Below are 17,875 nucleotides of genomic sequence, written 5' to 3' on the forward strand. Positions count from 1 at the left end.
CTTTTTGTTGTGTCCAACATGGATTAAGAGTCCCATGTTGGCAATAGCCACATAAACCTCCGATGACATGGCATGGATTTTTATAATTTGAAATGTAGAGTTGGTTGTCAGAGTTTTGTTGATTTCTGGACTAATTTGTAGCTTAGTTTTAAATGTACACCCGGTTCTGACTATAATTTTCCCTAATTTAAAACTAATCCGAAAGCAAAGTTATTTTCTTATCTAAATGGTGGGTCAATGATTCAACTTTTCTAAGAAACCTATGATATCATAATTGAATAATAAATATTTAAAAAAAGATAGAACACCACAAATGAAAATGTACAGAATTTTGTCTAAAACATTTGAGAACATTTCTAATGTTATATATTCATCATATAAATAAAAATAATTCTTAAAGTAAAAGTTACTTTTATTTATGATAGAAATGGAACACAAAATTTAATAATAATGATAATTATTATTATTATTATTTGGTACAAGCATTTAAGTTTATTTTTAATCATATTGTTACTTTTGTTAATTTTTAATTTCTATCTTAATTATGATATATCTAAAATTCAAATAATTAATATAAAGAAAATTTTCACACATACAACGCATGTGCTTAATTACTAGTAAACTCTAAATGCATGTATGTGTATAAGCCTCTCAGTTTTGACTCTTCTCATTTAGTTGGTTCAATATCAAATTATCTTGGTTTTGTAGGCTGAACTGGCTAACTACTAGAGATGAGAGATCTATTATAATTTGATTGAGACATAATAATATTTTGGAAGTTAACATGCAATAATTTCAATCAAATATGATATTTGGAAGACAGACTAGTCATTTTGCTTTCATTTTTTGTTCTCCATAGACCATAGCGCCAGAATTACAAGTAATTGTCATTCTTAGACAGCTGGCAAACACTTGGAGGAGAGAGGCAGCATATGAAATATGATATTTGCCTTGAATGATCCAAGGCTTTACAGGCTCATGGATCCCGTTCCAAACAACTTCAAATATGGGAAGATCCTGTCACCCATATCAAGTTATCAACCGTTGATATGGGAAAGTTATAGTGGTAAAACCAATTTTGTTTATGGGGGTGTTTTTTTTTTTTAAGATTTTTAGAGGGTGAAAGTTGGTCAACGAGATTTTGATTTTTATTGATCAAGAAACATTTTCCAGTTATATGTGGGGATTAGGGAAAGTTTATTTTCCTAAGTTCCTATGTTGATAAATAACTTTTCAATCTGAGGAGAAAGTTGTCAATACTTCAATACAACAAAAATACCCTTTTAATATTGGACATTTATGGCTAAAATGGTCATTGCCTTATTTACATGAGAAATAAAAGAACATGGGTAAATTCACTTAGCCAAGTATTTCCTAGGAAAGACTTACCTAAGCAAGTGCACTTACCCGGATAAGTAACTTACAGAAAAGTTAAACGGGCCTTAATGTTTTATATAAATAGATAGAGTTCTTAACCAAGGGAAACTCTTTTTAATTTATTAAGCATTTTATTGTTTTAATTACTTTAATTAAATTAATTGATTCTTTGCCTTTTCTTCCACTATCGATTAATAGAAAAAAAATTGATTCCTTGCGTGCTACTTCCGTAATTGGTGAGGCAAGGTCTGAACTCCAAAAAAATGCGGGTCTGGACCGAGTCGGGCTGGTCTGTGGGTCGAGCCTTGGGCCAGGTTGGACCATGGACCATGCCAAAGTTATTTATTTAAAAAATGAAAAAAAAACTTAAAATTTTAATTTTATATGAATTTTGATGTATACAATTTCTTACATATACAATGATTAAATAAAATAGTATAATAAAATTGAAAAAATTGTTTATTTTATTAATATATTAATATTATATACTATTATATAATTATAATTTATATAATATATTATAAGATATATATGGACCGTGCCGAACTGTGCCACAGGCTGGGCCATGCCAGTCCGCGGGCCAGGGGTGGCACAGCCCGCTGACCTGAAACCGGAAACCGGGCATGACCCATCGGCCCATTCAATCTTGCCCGGCCGCGGCCGTGGACCATCGGGCCGGGCCTTGCCGATTTACAGCTCTGTAAAGAGAAGACCCATTGTCTGGCACGTATCTCATGCATAAATGATTGGGGGGAGCCCAATATGATTGCTTTGTAACCGTCTGATTTGCGTCTATATTTTCTCAAAGCACTACGGAGTTCCTTTCTTCACTGCACTGCAAAACACGGACACGGTTGAATCATTTTTGGCTGAGCCAATCCCTGCTCTGCCTCTGCCTATCGTGGTGAAGTAGATTCCCGATGTCATTGTCATCTCTGCATTTCGCTGAGGCATGTGTCGTTCAGTGAAAGTATAAAAGCAACCCCTGCTTTGGTTAAGTAGTACACACATCACATCCATCAACGTTAGGTCAGCCGTGTCATTTTGCTAAATCCGAAACGTCGTATTTTTCTAATGAAAAGACGAAAACACCCCACATGTCGCCCATCTGAGCTGAAATTAATTATTCCTTCTAAACATGCAGGATGCAGCCCCCTCTCATTTACTATATTCTCCTCTCAGTCCCTCTTCTTTCTAATGTCATGAATATTGACCCTTTATAACCTCGTAAACTGAAATTCTGAAAAGGGGTAATAGCATATAAGTGAAGTTTAATATCAATAAAAATAATATATTTAAAAAAATTTCAAAAACAGGTTAATTTTTTAAAAATAATATCAATAAAGAGAAAACATTGTTCATCTTTTTCTTTTTGCCATTTGTTCATCAGAGCCGTCGCTTGTCGTCGCCTCTGCCCATCTCCGCCTCCGCCTCTGTCCATCTCCGCCTCCGCCTCTGCCTTTGGCAACGTTGTCGGAGGTGACCAGAGGCAAAGGTGGCGGCGGCGGCGCTGGTGGTTTTTCTGTCCAACACCGCCACCTCCGGTAACATTGCCGGAGATGGGTGGAGACAAAGGTGGCGGCGGCGGTGGCGGGCAAAGGAATGACCACTAGCACCACCGCTACCACCTCTGCCTTCGGCAACGTTGTCGAAGGTGGCGACGGGTGATGGTGGACGGTGGCTTTGATGAACAAATTACAATTAGAAGAAGATGAACAGTATTTTTGTCCTTTATTAATATTATTTTTAAAAAGTTAACCTATTTTTGAATTTTTTTTAAATATATAAATTTTATTATATTAAACACCAAAAGTTACCCTTATATGTTAGAAACCCTTCTGAAAACGATGTAATGGTGAATAGATAATTTCGAATTGGGTATTCACTGGATTTGGTGGCTGGTGCTGACTTTTTTGTTCACTGTTTACTTCAAAAATTATTAATTGTTTCTTTCATTCATTTACATCAACAATAGTTAATTAGTTAGGTTGCAATTTGGGCGGACCCAACCTGACCCAATCCAAATATTTTTTTGGGCTGGACTTAGATTTTGCTCCTCCATAAGATTGACCCTAGAATCTCAAGGATTTTCATTTTCTCGGTCTGGGGTTGGGCCTAGCCGCTGTTATGTAGCTCAATAGCCCAAGCCCATGCCCGACCCAATACACACAGACAATAATTTCAACTAAGGCTTAAGATAATTAACCTGAGATAGGTTTAAAACTTTTTCAAGGGCTTAGATCTTAGGCCAAAGCATTAAAGTGGGACCTATGTTGACCTTAATTCCAACTAATCCCACCCAAGTTTCAACCTAGTGATTACTAACAAATCACACAACACACTTACACACACCTGGTATTCCTTTCTCTATCTTTCATATTGACATCATCATTTCTCTAGCCATAGCTTATCACTTTTAAGCTTTTCTCTCTCTCTCTTGGGGATTTACAGACTGATCATATTTTCATAATCATCAATGCCTTTGTCCTAATTATATGAGATTGGCCACATGAATCTTATTTAGCCTCTATTCAGTTTAGGCCATGTTTGCAAGTGATTATGTTAAAAATAAGTGTTTAAAAATAAGTACTTATTTGAATAAGTATTTATGTGTATTTTGGCATCCAATTTTTTCAAGTGTTTATTCGATAGAAGTGCTTTATAAAAGTATTTCTGTAAAAAATACTTTTATAAAAGTATTTTTATAAATGTATTTTCGTGCAAGTGATTATGTTAAAAATAAATGTTAAAAAACAAGTGCTTATTTGAATAAGCATTTGTGTGCATTTGGCATCCAACTTTTTCAAGTGTTTATTCGATAGAAGTGCTTTTATAAAAGTATTTCTGTAAAAAATACTTTTATAAAAGTTATTTTGTAAAAGTAATTCCATAAAAATATTTTTATAAACGTGTTTTCATAAAAGTGCTTTTGTAAAAGTGTTTTCATAAAAATGCTTTTATAAAAGTATTTTCGTAAAAGTACTTTTACAAAAGTGCTTTCATAAAAATACTTTACTTTCATAAAATTACTTTTATAAAAGTGCATTTGTAAAAGTGATTTTATAAAAGGTTATAATTGGTATTCTAAAAATTTACCGGAGATGATTGTGGGAGAAAAAAATGAATAGGTGCTTATTGTATGAGCACTTAAAAAAATCTGGAAATTTGGGCTTAAAAAATAAGCACTTATTTCAGGCTTATTTCCCAAACACCAATAAATGCTTAATGGTGTGGTCCCTACCCAAATAAGCACTTATTTTTAAGCACTCCCAAACATGGCCTTAGTGCCATATCAAGTATAAGCAATTAAATAATTTCTTGTTACTTCAATCCATGTCCATTTTTTGTGTGCCCTTAGCCCTTGTAGCCTGTTCAACTTGTAGATCATTTTTTCTTACAAGTGATAGTCTTTTATGCATGTGACCATATAATTTTAGTATATTCATTTTTCTTAATATATTGGAGCTACTTTTAAGTTCCTTCAAATGATTTCACTTCTAACTCTATCATTCATTCATTTGTAGTTTTTCACTCATCCATCTCAATATATGCATTCAAGCCACATTAATTTTTTAGACACGTTTCTTGATTGCCCAACACTATACTCCAAACAGCATTACTGGCCTAATGACTACTTTATAGATTGATCTTGTTTTGATTTCTTTTTAATTTTTTTGTTAATTTATGTTACTAGTGCTTCCTTATGATCTAAAATGGTAAAAAATAAATAAATAAAAGATTCCATGGCTTAAGAAGTAGTCTATTAGATAGAGGTGATCATGGGCCAGGGTTAGCACCTAGAATAGGGGGCTTAACCTAGGTTAAGGCAGGCCAAACTAGGCATTTGGACCAACAAGCTTTAAATATTTAAAGTATGTTATTTAATATATAAAAATATTTTATATATAATATTTAGGGTGTAAATTGCGTAACCAATTTGAATGAATAGGGGCTTTTTATTTTCTTTGGGGGGCGGAGGGGGGTGAAATTGATGTAAATAAAGTCAGTTTCCGCCTATCCGGCAATGTTTTCAAACCATTATTGACCTGAAAGGTAAGACCACTTGACCAAAGAATAGTCGAGGCAATCGGTTCCGTGTTACCCCAAACCCAATTTCTAGCCAAAAACCATTGAATTGGTCAATAATTTATTAATCCGAGCGATCGAGTTGTCCACCCATTCAATGGTTTTGACCATTTTTTATTTTATTTTTTTTAATTTTATTGTCAAAATAGGCCATTTGTTTGAACTTTGAACCAAATGGTCGAAACATTGACCCAAAAACCGGTGGTCAAAACATTCCTTTTTTGAGAACGCTTCTAGACGCCATCATGATGGTATGGACCATGGTTTTCAAAACCGGACTGGAAAGTTAGACTGGAAAAAACCGGGAACTAGTTAGATGACCGATTCCATTTTACCCCAGAATTATTATTTTGTCAAAAACCGTATATTTGGTTAGCAAACCGCTGACTCGGGCAATCAAACTGTTCAATAATTTTGGCCATTTTTATTTTTTAATTTTTTTAATTTATATTTTTTATCAGAACATGCTACCCATTTGGTTCAAATGATCCGACCCTTGGACCTTGGAACCGGATCCTGACCAGTTCGGTTTAAAAACCTTGATATGGACTATGGACTATGGAGCAAAAGTATGCAGATAACTTATGGTCGTGGAAATAATTTAATGGAAGCTGGAGGATCTAAACGAATTCTCAAAGTCATAGGGACCGAAATAAAAAATATGGTATTAGACTGAGCCACAGAGCCACTGAGGGGATGATAAATCATAAACCTAGGATGGCTGTTAAAAAGCCAAAAAAGGGCAAAACCCAAAAACTGACACAGTAACAGTAACTTGGGTAGCCGAGGACCGAGGGATCCGACAAAGACCCGACCGAAAAGCATGCAACTTTTTTTTTTTTTTTTTGAAAATGAAAGCATGCAACTAATTAGAAAGCACCTCGCACAAACCACGAGAATCTCACTGTTTGATCAACCTTATCCAATGGCCCAGATCTGCTAGATAAACTACCGCTTGCGGCGTAAGTTAGTTAAACTTCCAAGCTGGCCTTTCCGAATTCCCCCCATGGAGCAAATATACCCTCGCCTAATAAAAAAATTACAAATACAAATCAAATTGAAGGGTATTTTATTCGTTTTAACTTTGCTTCTACCGCTATAAAATGCGACGTCTCTACTCGAACTCAACTTTAGCTGCGAAGAACAGCTTTGACGGGGGGGACAGTAGCAAGGAGCCAGAGACACAGACGTGCTCACCGGAATTCGAGCAAACAGCCGCCGGTCTGTCTGATACCGGCCAAAAAAGTCTTCTAATTGTATCTGCTTTACTTTTTGTCGCTTATTTCAAGTGTTTGGTTTCTTGTTAGATCGTCAGCTGGTCCGAATTTTCGATCTTGTCTCCGTCTGAACCCCAGGTTATCTGACACTCGCCTGAAAACTTCCCGGAGATAAGAACAATTGTTCCCGTGATGGGATTTGGCATTTGTCCACTGGAAACCCCGACGAGATTGCTGTGGAGTACTAGCTTCTTTCGTCACAAGGTCATGATCTTCTGAGAATTAAGAAGATAAAAAGACCAGAGTTTGGGGGTTGTGGAGTTTGCTTTTCGCCGGAAAAATCATCCACGAGGAAGAACTCTCCGACGATCCGAGATACAAAGATATACACTAAGTTATCTTTTATGGATTCCGGCCGTCTATTCTTTGATGCCTCCTGCCATGGGAACATGTTACTCCTTGGAAGCGCAGATCCCCATCTCCGAGGTGATCTCTCACCTTTGTTCTCATATTATCCCTTCTGTTTCCTTTTTTTTTTTTTTTTTTACTGCATACTTACTTCTTCAGTTCTGCGAGCAAAAGCTTTTCCGTTTCGTCATAATAAAGTTTCAACTTCAAGCGTTTATGTAAAACCTCATGCTATTTATTGCGCAAACTGTGTCTGTTATGCAGTTCAAGTTGGAATCTTTTCTTTTATCGAAGATCTGTAGCTCTGTCTGTTTTTCTTTGTCCAGAGTGTCGTATTTTTTTTCTGCTCTTTATGGTTGCATCAAGATCTGCTTTCTATCGATTGTTTTGTTAATCTATACTTAGCTTTAAATGTCAATTTGATCCTAAAATTTAAGAAACCTAAAAACTATATTAACTAAGTTAATTCCTGTAGTTGATCTACAGAAAATTACTTAAATCTCTCCTTGAATTGGCATTGCAGAGTCAAGATCGGTGCTGAACATGGAGGAAAACTCAAGGAGGCACCTTTTTTTCAGCTCGCCGGACGATCTGCTAGATGAAGAATATTACGACGAACAGTTGCCGGAAAAGAAACGCCGCCTCACTCCCGAGCAGGTTAGTGACCTTTCCACTTACTTTGTGCTCGTACCTTCAAAGTATCCCACACACTAAAATTCTTCAAGATAATGGCATATTCACTAAAAATGTTCTAATCTAATTGACGACTGGTATCAGCATCTGCTCTGCTTTTCATAAATTGTTTTGTCAAACATCAAAAGTGTATGAACGAAGACTCTTGTGTGAAATGAATTCAAGCCCCTCCCATTCCTGTTAAAAAATTCCCTCTTATCAAAAGAAGAAATTCTCGAGAATCCCCCACTCCCGTTTCACGAACAGTTGCCGGAAAAGAAACGCCGCCTCACTCCCGAGCAGGTTAGTGACCTTCCCACTTACTTTGTGCTCGTACCTTCAAAGTATCCCACACACTAAAATTCTTCAAGATAATGGCATATTCACTAAAAATATTCTAATCTAATTGACGACTGGTATCAGCATCTGCTCTGCTTTTCATAAATTGTTTTGTCAAACATCAAAAGTGTATGAACGAAGACTCTTGTGTGAAATGAATTCAAGCCCCTCCCAATCCTGTTAAAAAATTCCCTCTTATCAAAAGAAGAAATTCTCGAGAATCCCCCACTCCCGTTTCCATTTTATCTTTTTGGTTTGCAACTTTTTCGTTAGAAGTAATATGTTTTGGGTTGAAATATTTGGCGGAAGCTATGTCCAGGTTCACCTGTTAGAGAAGAGCTTCGAGGCGGAGAACAAGCTGGAGCCGGAGAGAAAGACCCAGCTCGCCAAGAAGCTCGGTTTACAGCCGAGACAAGTCGCTGTTTGGTTCCAAAATAGACGAGCTCGTTGGAAGACTAAGCAGCTCGAAAGAGATTACGATCTTCTCAAGTCCTCTTACGATTCACTCCTCTCAGATTATGAATCCGTTGTCAAGGAGAACGAAAAGCTCAAATCCGAGGTTGAGTATCAAATCCTTTTAGGGGCTTTAATTTGTTTATGGCATTTTGAGGATGTACAAAGAAAGGTGGAAAAAAATGGAGGGTTCGTATTTCATAGCCAGGCCACCACCAACCCAAATCTTTTCTTTTCTTGCATTGGCCGTTGAGGGGGTGATGGGTCTTTTATTTACCTTTTTTTTTATTTTTTTTATCTTTGTGGTAAAATTTGTAGAAAATAGAATCTGTTCTTCTGACTAATGGTTTTAAAATTGATCGACGAATATACCAACCTGCTTTTTCCTGAAAGATGTCTGTATCATCTTTCCATCTGGTGACAAAATCTATTTAAATGAAGGGTGTCTTAGTAATTTCCGATCAACGTGTGGTTCCTCTTGCATGGTTGCAGGTGATCTTCTTGAATGATAAGCTGCAGGCTAAAGAAGCGGCGGGAGAGGTGGTGGTGGTGGGGCAGAAAGCCGACCCACCCCTTTTGGCTGCTTCCAACGGTGAAGCAGTCTCTGTAACCGTAAAGATGGAAGACCGGCTGAGCACTGGCAGTGGGGGAAGTGCAGTAGTGGACGAGGATGCCGGTCTACAGCTAGTGGACAGCGGGGATTCCTACTTCCCGGACGACGAATATCAAGATTGCATGGGCCCTATCGATGGCATGCAATCGGAGGAAGACGACGGCAGCGACGATAACCGGAGCTACTTCTCCGACGTCTTTGCTGTTGCTGAACAGCAACACCACGAAGCGGGCGAGGCGTTGGGTTGGTGGGTCTGGTCTTAAATCTTCTTCGACAGAAACACAGTAACTTTTATGTACTATATATGTTCGTTCTTATGTCGTGGACGTGGAGTAGTTGTCTGTCATGTTTAGGGCTTTAAGTTTAAGCTCGTATTGTCTTCTCCCTCTGTTACTTTACAAATTACAATCACAATCTCTCTCTCTCTCTTTCACACAAATTATGGACGTGGGAGAAATTAAAATTAAGGTTTCACTCATGGTTCTAAAAAACGACCCGGAAACGGAATTGTTGAGGCCACCGTTTTTCTGGGTCAACGGTTTGATTGTCTGATTCGAATGGATGGTTTATTGTGATGGGCGGGTTGAGGGTTTTGACCACCTAGGTTAATAGTATTGATTGATTTAATGGTTTTTTAGTTAGGGGCCAGGTTTGAGGTAAAATAAAACCGATTGTTGAACGATTCTCAGGCCCAATGATCCGACTATCCAGGCTAACGATGGTCGGGAAACCATGGTTTCACTTACTTTTGATCCCATCAATTTGGTCACAGACACTGGTGTATGTATATACAGTGGTACACTTATGCAAACTTTGTAGCAATCATATACTTGAAAAATGATAACCATAACTCTGTTTTAAGTAAAATCGTTGCACAAGACCGACCGTCGTGCAAAACCAACTGCGCACAAACAAAACCAGACATAGATCAATAAATAGCTCACATATAAGAGTGAGTGACTTTACTGACTTGATTGAATTGAACTTCCATGGTGGCAATGGACTATGATGTTGTACGTAGTAACAGATATGAATAAATAAAATCAAGGGTTGGACTTAAGATATTGAAGGGTGCAATTTGAAAGTAAGAATGACGTACATGGTGGACGATGGATCACCGTTCACCGGAAGTGTAAAAGTAAAACAATTGTAGTAAAGACTATCTCATCATCTTCCAAGGAGATCCAACGCAAAAAAGGCCATGGATTAGAAGGGTAGATTAGATACAAGGACATGTCGCGTCTGTTGTACAGGTGAACAGGTGTGTGATATGGTCATCATACTCATATATCCCCATTCTCCCACGACTTGGGATTTGCTCCTCCCAGAGAACGCCTCCTCACACCACCAGGGGTCCCGACTCCCGATCACCTGCCGGCTGCCGATAATAATTGTTCCAATACCCTTCCAACATGATGTGACAGCATACATACATCTCATAGTCATAGATGGCCGATCCCACCTTTGGCATTGGCAGGTGATTCCAACTATGTGGACAAGTAGAAAATCCCATATGACTTCTCACACAAACTTCACAGCACTTTTCAGCCGTGTTTTGTGAGTAGTAAGTAAACCGGGAAGTCGTCCCCAAAGGCCGCCTGCCTCTCCAACCCCCGCACCTTGCCAACCACTCCAGGTAGGCTCTCTCTCTCTCTCTCGACTTTATTTGCTTTTTGAATTATATAATTAGAATGATGCTATGTCGGTAGCAAGGAGCATGATCATCTTTTGGGTGGTTCCGAGCATTTAAACCATACAAGTCACAAACAAGAGTACGTACACACATGTTTGAATGGCTAAATGCTAGAAACTGCTGGTTAATCATTTATAAATAATAGTGAGCCAAAATGGATAAAAGAGAGCATTAGACGTGTTTGATTTGTCAAATGATATCATCATCCACCCAAACAATTGTAAGAGACGGGCCTTGGTTTGTCTTTGGTGTTCCATTTATATAAATAAATAATAAAAAAAAAATTGATGTTCTAATATTAATTACTTTCCTCACTTTTCTTATATCAGCTTTTGCTTTGACTAATTGACTCTGTTGTATAAGTATTTTTCTCTTTTAGTAAGAACCAGAAATACCGTCATTTCGTATGTTTGTCAGCTAGAGAAGATACCTATTTCCTACATCAATACATCGTTGAATTGCTTATCTCAACAGTGAGAGGGATCAACTACCAAGTACCAACCACCAAACCAAATGTGAGCCATTTTAATGGAATTTAAACCATTCATATTCATGCTTAGTTGATCAAGCAATTACACTAAATAAAAAGTGGACGTAAATATACAATGACACTTCCTACCATTTGATTGTCGCTCATTATCTACATAACCACCCTAATTTTAATATTACATGTAATAAGAAATTAAAGGAATCTCCTTTTCCTCGTTTTCAGGGAGTGGATCATCTGCCTCTTTTGCAATTAATCAGCAGCTATACTGCCACCGAATTGAGAAATCTTAAACCGTTCACCGGTATTATAGATGTCGTTGAAAATTTTAAAAATTTTTTGCTTGTCATTATGAAAGAGCATACATATCAAAGGCTTTGACAAATCAGATTCAGAACCTCCCATGAATTTTAATTTTGATAAAAACCTACCTGATCGATTATCACTTTTATGATGCCAGTTGTTTGGCTATAAGTTTTTCCGAATCATATATAGTCGCAAAACATAAAGAACAATGCAAGTTCTTCATACAACATTTAAATTCTAAATCATCTCACATGCTTGCAGCGTTCACATGAAATATAGTCATTGGAGCTCTAGCAAGATTTGAGGCTGTGTACCCACCAAAAAAAATTAAAAAGAAAAGGACTAGAGCGGATGACAATAATTGGGATGATGAAAATATGATCAACGAATGACGGTGGAGCGGGTTCCTTATCTAAACGACTCCACATGATTATGCCACGTAGAGGAATGACGTGGCCAATTAATATGTTATAGCACTATATGGTTAAAAAATTGAACTTCATTCTCCAACCCAATTTTGGTTGCACTTGCACTTGCACGGGAAATGGGAAGGGTGCAAAATTACTTCATCATTTGTCATATAGTACACAGAGAGAGAGAGAGAGAGAGAGAGAGAGAGAGAAGTATAAAAAGACGGCCTTTAATTTCTTAAAAATTTTGGTGGATTTTTTCATCAAGAAAAATAACAGGTCACTTCTACCTTAAATGCATAGTGGCATCAAAGGGACATTTGATATTTGGCTGAAACGGCTGAATTGAATGACTAAACAGCTTTTAGGGAATAAGTTATTACTTGCGTTTCTCATTAATGGCTGAATAAGATGTTGGGCTGATTGCTATACCAAAAGATGTATATTGCCTTTTTAATTTTTTTATCCACTAAAAGTCTGAAAGTAACTAATCACTCAGTTCAGCAACTTCAACTATTGTTAATGGCCCCTGTGTACTCAGGTACTTAAGACATTTGATCAAGTACCTGAATTAGAAATTTTTGGACCGCGATGACAGATCAAGCGCTATCCCATTTCAGAATTCAGATTTGCTCTCTAACATAATGATCCACGATTTGCATGGATGGACTCCCATAGTTCTGGGCAGTAGGCACTAATCCCAGGACCATTAGATCAGTTAAGTTGTGAGTTGTCTCCAGTAGTTGACCGTGCCCGCATTTTTCTGCAAAAATGCAGTGAATATGCACGAACCTGTTACTGAACAGTAAACCATGGCAGTCACCACCAAAGTTTCAGTATTGGCATCAAGAAAACCAGCTATGAGGGGGTAAAGAATAAACCAGAGGTAAGAGCAAAACATATATAAAGAATGAAATATATTGACTGCACTTGCTCAGCTTCATCTTTTTCCCCTTTTTTTACATTGGTTCCCTTCCTATGTGGACGTGGATCTGGTTCTTGTGGAAAAAAATCTTCCCATTTCCCTCCGAGTGACCATTCTCGGCTTTGTGGTGGCAGCCGATTCAAAATGAGAAGCATTCCCATGCATCGTCTTCCCTCAGCTTCTGAACTCCCCCATGGGAATCACTTCAATGAACTCTGATCCAGCATCCATGTTAGTTTGTTAGCCGTTTGCTCTTTATGTACAAACATGAGGCAGCAGTGTAAGAAAATTCCTTTCTTCAGTCTTTATCCTCGATACCCATTTGACCCAGCACTAGGAGAATTCCTTTACATCGTACCAGGCAGGGCCTTCTGCTGCCTCACATTGCCACAAGGAATAAGACAGATTCCCCATGAACAGGAGGTGCATGCTTTGGGATCAACCATCCATATCCTTCCTTTTCTTGCCTGGTTTGCTGCTTGGCTTAGGAATGTCTGTTGGATCCAAATTGGATGGAGCCTTCTGGTACACAATGGCAGAGTCAAGTGTGTATATGCGGAGAGCAAGGGAGGAAAGAGTTGAGGTTTTGACTGCAGCAGATAGTGATGACCAGTACCACCAACCATTCTTCAAGTACTCTGTCTTGATCATGTCCTCAAATACAATAGTTGCTTGAACTATCTGAAAAAATAATAAATAATAATGATAATAATTTTATCTGCAAATTTCACACAATTCTAAGGAACATACAGGAGAAAACTAAATGACCAAAAATTGTTCAATAACTTAGATTTTTTGTTTTGACTAGTAATTGTCAATAACTAAGATTGGTAGAAGGGTGATCTATTTTCATTTGCACTTTCTCCAGAAAACTCTTGTTCCTTCTATATGAAAACTGTCAGCTTGAATATTACAAACAACAATTCCAGTCAATAGATTTGAAAAGAAGCCTGGATTGATGGAAGTGGTAAATGGTGTTAAAAAGAAGCCTAGGTTGATGGAATCATCCAACCAATCAGGTTGGCATTCAACATAGCTATGCCCAAGAATAGAACCAAACATGACCATGATCTACATGGACGTATGAAGCTAGATTCTATCCACCATACTCCAAAGATTTACCCTCCAAACTAATTAATTCTTTAAGTAGGGCTGTACATGGGTCAGTTCGGTTGAAAATATTGGATTCATTTTTATGTAAACTGAAACTGACCAACTGGCATTAAAACCAAAACTCTCAGTTTACATAAATGTTGGACAGTTTAATCAGTTCTAATTCAACCAACGGAAATTTCAAAGCAAAAAACACGTCAGGAAAACTACTAAACCACGTGGGTCCCACTACAATACTTGGAAATTTAAAAAGAGATGGCTTGAAAACAGGACACTAACACAAAAAATTGTTTGCATTTTTAGTTTTTTTCTTAGCAAATGTTAGAAAAGGAATTATTAAACTGCCCACTTTCGGGTTTTGGACGGTAAGGAATTAAATCATCACCACGCATCCTCCCTTGTCTGTCCAAGTATAGCACCAGTCCCAGCATTTATGGCTCAGATTTTCTCATTTTCACCTGTTAGTAAGTTAATATGAAACTGTCATTTCATTCGCATGACTTTTTTTTGGCTTTTTACATTTTAGTTTGTCTTTTTGTTGGAGCCAGCCTGACACAATAGACTAGAGAAAAGGGAGGCGGGTTAGGGGCTGAAAACTTGACTCAACTAACAAAACAAAAAACATGAAGAGAGTCTGGGGATTTTGATACATATGTCAGATCAGGTCGGTTTTATTTCAGGTTACAAAACCATAACCCGCAACCAAACTGAGCCTTTGGGTTATAACTTTTTCTAAGCCGAAACCAAGCTTTTTTAGAACCCACTATGTCAGGTCAAGTCGGTCCATTTTGGTCGGTTTTTAACATTCTATCAACAGCCCTATCTTTAAGTATATGATACAAGGCAATTTGGTCATTCCTTGTAAACAGCAGCAATATCAAATAGCAGCTAACAGGTTATCAGCAGAAATGTTCTTGAATGGACAGTCTATTCAAATCACAGATCAAATACAGAAAGATGGCAAACAGTGAACAAACCCTGATGAGCTATATGAATTTTGATTGTGAAATAAATGATGGAATACTAATGAAATCAGCTTACCTCAAATATGGACTCTGCAGATTTAACATATGCACGCCAGGCACATCGCTTTGTCAGGTGCCCCTTCGATGGTCTGAGAGCCTCTTCAGGGAGAGCAGCATCCATGTCAAGTAAGTTGATCTTAAGGCGCCTTAAAATTTGAGAAACTTTTCCCACCAGCGGCCTCAGTGAGGACTCAGGAACTATGCAGCAGTGACCAGTCTCAGGGTCTAGAGTTCTATTATTTAAACAAGATTGAGTACCTCTATCATCAGTACATTTGGATATGGATCCATCTGTTTTTAGAAGCTCCTCATTGCTGCCGGTAGCAGCACATCTTTTTGGTGAGTTGTGGACAATCCCATTATGGTTCATATCAGCTGCAATGTTGTTCTCTTGAAATGAAAACAGTTGCTGTTTTTCTGCAGGCCCAGCTTCCAGATCAGCTTCATCCTTTTGAGTAGGGACTAACACTAGTGCGGGATCACTGAGATAAGAAGATGAAGATGGGACAAATGAAGGAACACCATTTGAACTAATGAGTCCTATTTCTTGCACCAAATCCTTGTTAGAGTTTGTAGTGACAAACTTTCTACTGATGTCATCGATGTCAAATGGGCATGCTACCCCCTTTCTTTGAAATTTAATAAGCCTAGAATTGATTTCAAACTTCCTAATCTTTGACGGATCAGTAACATCCACTTCCTCATTGCAACCCAGCCATGTAATCCCCTTCCCCTTGAAGAGATCATCATTTTCCTTGTTGCTGTCAGGGGCAGATGATACCAAACTGCATTTTCCGTCATTATGCCCCTCAAGTTCCACAATAGTGCAAAAAGTCTGGTGGCACAGAAGGCAATGATGTCTAGAAGGCCATACAGGTTCTAGGCACTCGCATCTGTACATTCTTTCCTCATAAGCTACTTTTGCCTTCCTTCCCCGCTTCTTAGGGATGTCAGTGGTTTCTGGCTCCAGGCAAGGACCATACTTCTTCTCCAGCAATGTAAGAGCCCTGGTAAAAAGACAATCAACAGCCGCTGCTTTTTCACTATCTAAGGACTTTGGTGGAGTAGTTTGAGAGTCATTCTGAATAGGATTTCCAGACTGATGAGAGTCTTGAGGCCTTAGTCTCTGCCACTGCAAAATAGATTCTTTCAGTTCTTTCTCTCTTGGATCACTGGCTTTTAACCACCCAATAAGTTCCTGAATTTCAGCATCAGATTCATAGGCAAACCAGGAAGAGGAATAGTGAAATAAGTCATTAAGTTCATATGCATGTGGACAGGAACCATTAGTGCCTCTTGAACTCAGGTGACTATCTTGGTATGGAACATTATTCCGCAAAGTTGAACTCTTTGCAAATGAATCCCACTGTTCTTCCATTTTTCTTTGTTTCTGTTGCACCACAGCACTCCCATCAACAACCAACCAAGGACGTCGACCAGGCCTTGCTAAAACCCAATAGAGTCGCCCAGCAGAGTCCCTTCCCAAAAAATCTCTTCGCATGGATACCTTGAGAAACTGTGATTCTACACTGGCAATGGAGTCCTGCAAAAGTGAAATCTCATTCTTCAGGGAGTTCAGTTCAAGGTTGCATGTTTGTGACTCTTCAGGATCAGGTTGGATGCTACAGTGATGGCCAGGAAGTGTACCACCTGAGCTCACAGGCATCGGAAAATGTTCAGCCGTGTGACTTCTCCTGGTATCAGATAAAAAACTAGATCCTTGTAGAACTTCAGGAACAGGCAGCATATGACCATTCCTTTCAGTGTCCAGCTCATGCTTTCCATTCATATTACTAATACCATTCATTTTACCCAAGTTATTGGTTTCTTGTTGTTGACAAGTTGACAGAGGCTGCTTAGTTTGTAAGTTTGGTTCATCTCCTCTAGTAGAAACCATGCTGGGAAAAGGATTTCCTTGTAGATTGTTACTCATGGCATAATGGAAATCTTTGATGTGGCTTCCAGTATCTCCAGGTTTAACCTTTATAATTCTAATATCACTACACTTTTTCTCTGTAATGCTCTTTGAATAAAACCAACCTGGGGGCTTATTAATATCGTTTTGTCTACTCCCCTCAGGACGATCTTCTAGCTGAAGTGAATTTCCAGAGAAAGCTGTATTGTAATTGGATCTGTTACCCAAACCATTCCCTTGACCATGGTTTGCAAGCACAGTGCCTATCCCTTCTTCCGTTCCAGGTTCTCCAACTCCACTACGTGTGTTCATGTTTTCTTTTACAGCTTGGGCAGCCAGAATTTCTTCTCTGAACTTAATATTTCTCCATTCTACAGCAAGAGATCTCAATTTCTGCTGCAGATCTACTGACATATCAGCACATTGCTCAAGATGTTCACGTACAACAGCTGAATTCAGCACCTCATCACATAAAAATTTTAGCAAGAAAACCCTCTGCATCCAAGGTAAAGAAAAAGCCCAAAAGGAAAAGAACATTAAATTGACATCAAAAATAAAAGTAGAAAAGTAAGCACAGATAGGAAAAATTCTATATACAACAGTTTTCACATTGGTCTTTTCACATTACAGTTCAAGAAAAATATTGCTCATATATATATATATATATATATATTAAAATCAATAATTAATAGTGGAATCAGAAAATGTTTTATGCAAAACAAAAGAAATGGATTTTAAGAAGGAATTTTATTGCCAAGTTACAAAAAGCCTCCCAGGAAGGGATCATTGTAAAGGGAAACAAAGAGAGCTAAGTTTGTTCTGCATGAAAGGGGGGA

At 38.0% G+C, this 17,875-nt stretch overlaps 2 protein-coding genes across 4 annotated transcripts in view; one reads left to right on the forward strand and one right to left on the reverse strand.

Annotated features, from left to right (window-relative positions):
• The first annotated feature begins 6,546 nt into the window (after positions 1-6,546).
• LOC104593226 (homeobox-leucine zipper protein HAT5-like) lies at positions 6,547-9,632 on the forward strand. 3 transcript variants are annotated; one of them, XM_010252992.3, is made up of 5 exons: positions 6,547-6,684; positions 6,771-7,166; positions 7,612-7,745; positions 8,419-8,658; positions 9,045-9,632. In XM_010252992.3, exons 2-5 carry the CDS (start codon positions 7,085-7,087, stop codon positions 9,426-9,428), a joined length of 840 nt encoding a protein of 279 aa, XP_010251294.1. In that variant the 5' UTR covers positions 6,547-6,684; positions 6,771-7,084; the 3' UTR covers positions 9,429-9,632. The 3 variants fall into 3 exon arrangements, with proteins under 3 accessions (XP_010251294.1, XP_088757233.1, XP_019052550.1); XM_088901107.1 differs by having other exon boundaries at positions 6,589-7,166; XM_019197005.2 differs by having other exon boundaries at positions 6,590-7,166; positions 8,409-8,658.
• Positions 9,633-12,742: 3,110 nt separating this feature from the next.
• The window catches only part of LOC104593227 (methyl-CpG-binding domain-containing protein 9), a 46,487-nt gene continuing 41,354 nt past the window's right edge, over positions 12,743-17,875 (reverse strand). The window contains exons 9-10 of the mRNA XM_010252993.3: positions 15,141-17,534; positions 12,743-13,667 (exon numbers count right to left, since the gene is read on the reverse strand). Coding sequence (XP_010251295.1) covers positions 13,425-13,667; positions 15,141-17,534 — 2,637 coding nt within the window. The 3' untranslated portion in view covers positions 12,743-13,424. The remainder of the gene's footprint in view (positions 13,668-15,140; positions 17,535-17,875) is intronic.

Source organism: Nelumbo nucifera, chromosome 3 (genome assembly GCF_055504915.1).
Source record: "Nelumbo nucifera cultivar China Antique chromosome 3, China Antique-T2T, whole genome shotgun sequence".
NCBI classification, from domain to species: domain Eukaryota; kingdom Viridiplantae; phylum Streptophyta; class Magnoliopsida; order Proteales; family Nelumbonaceae; genus Nelumbo; species Nelumbo nucifera.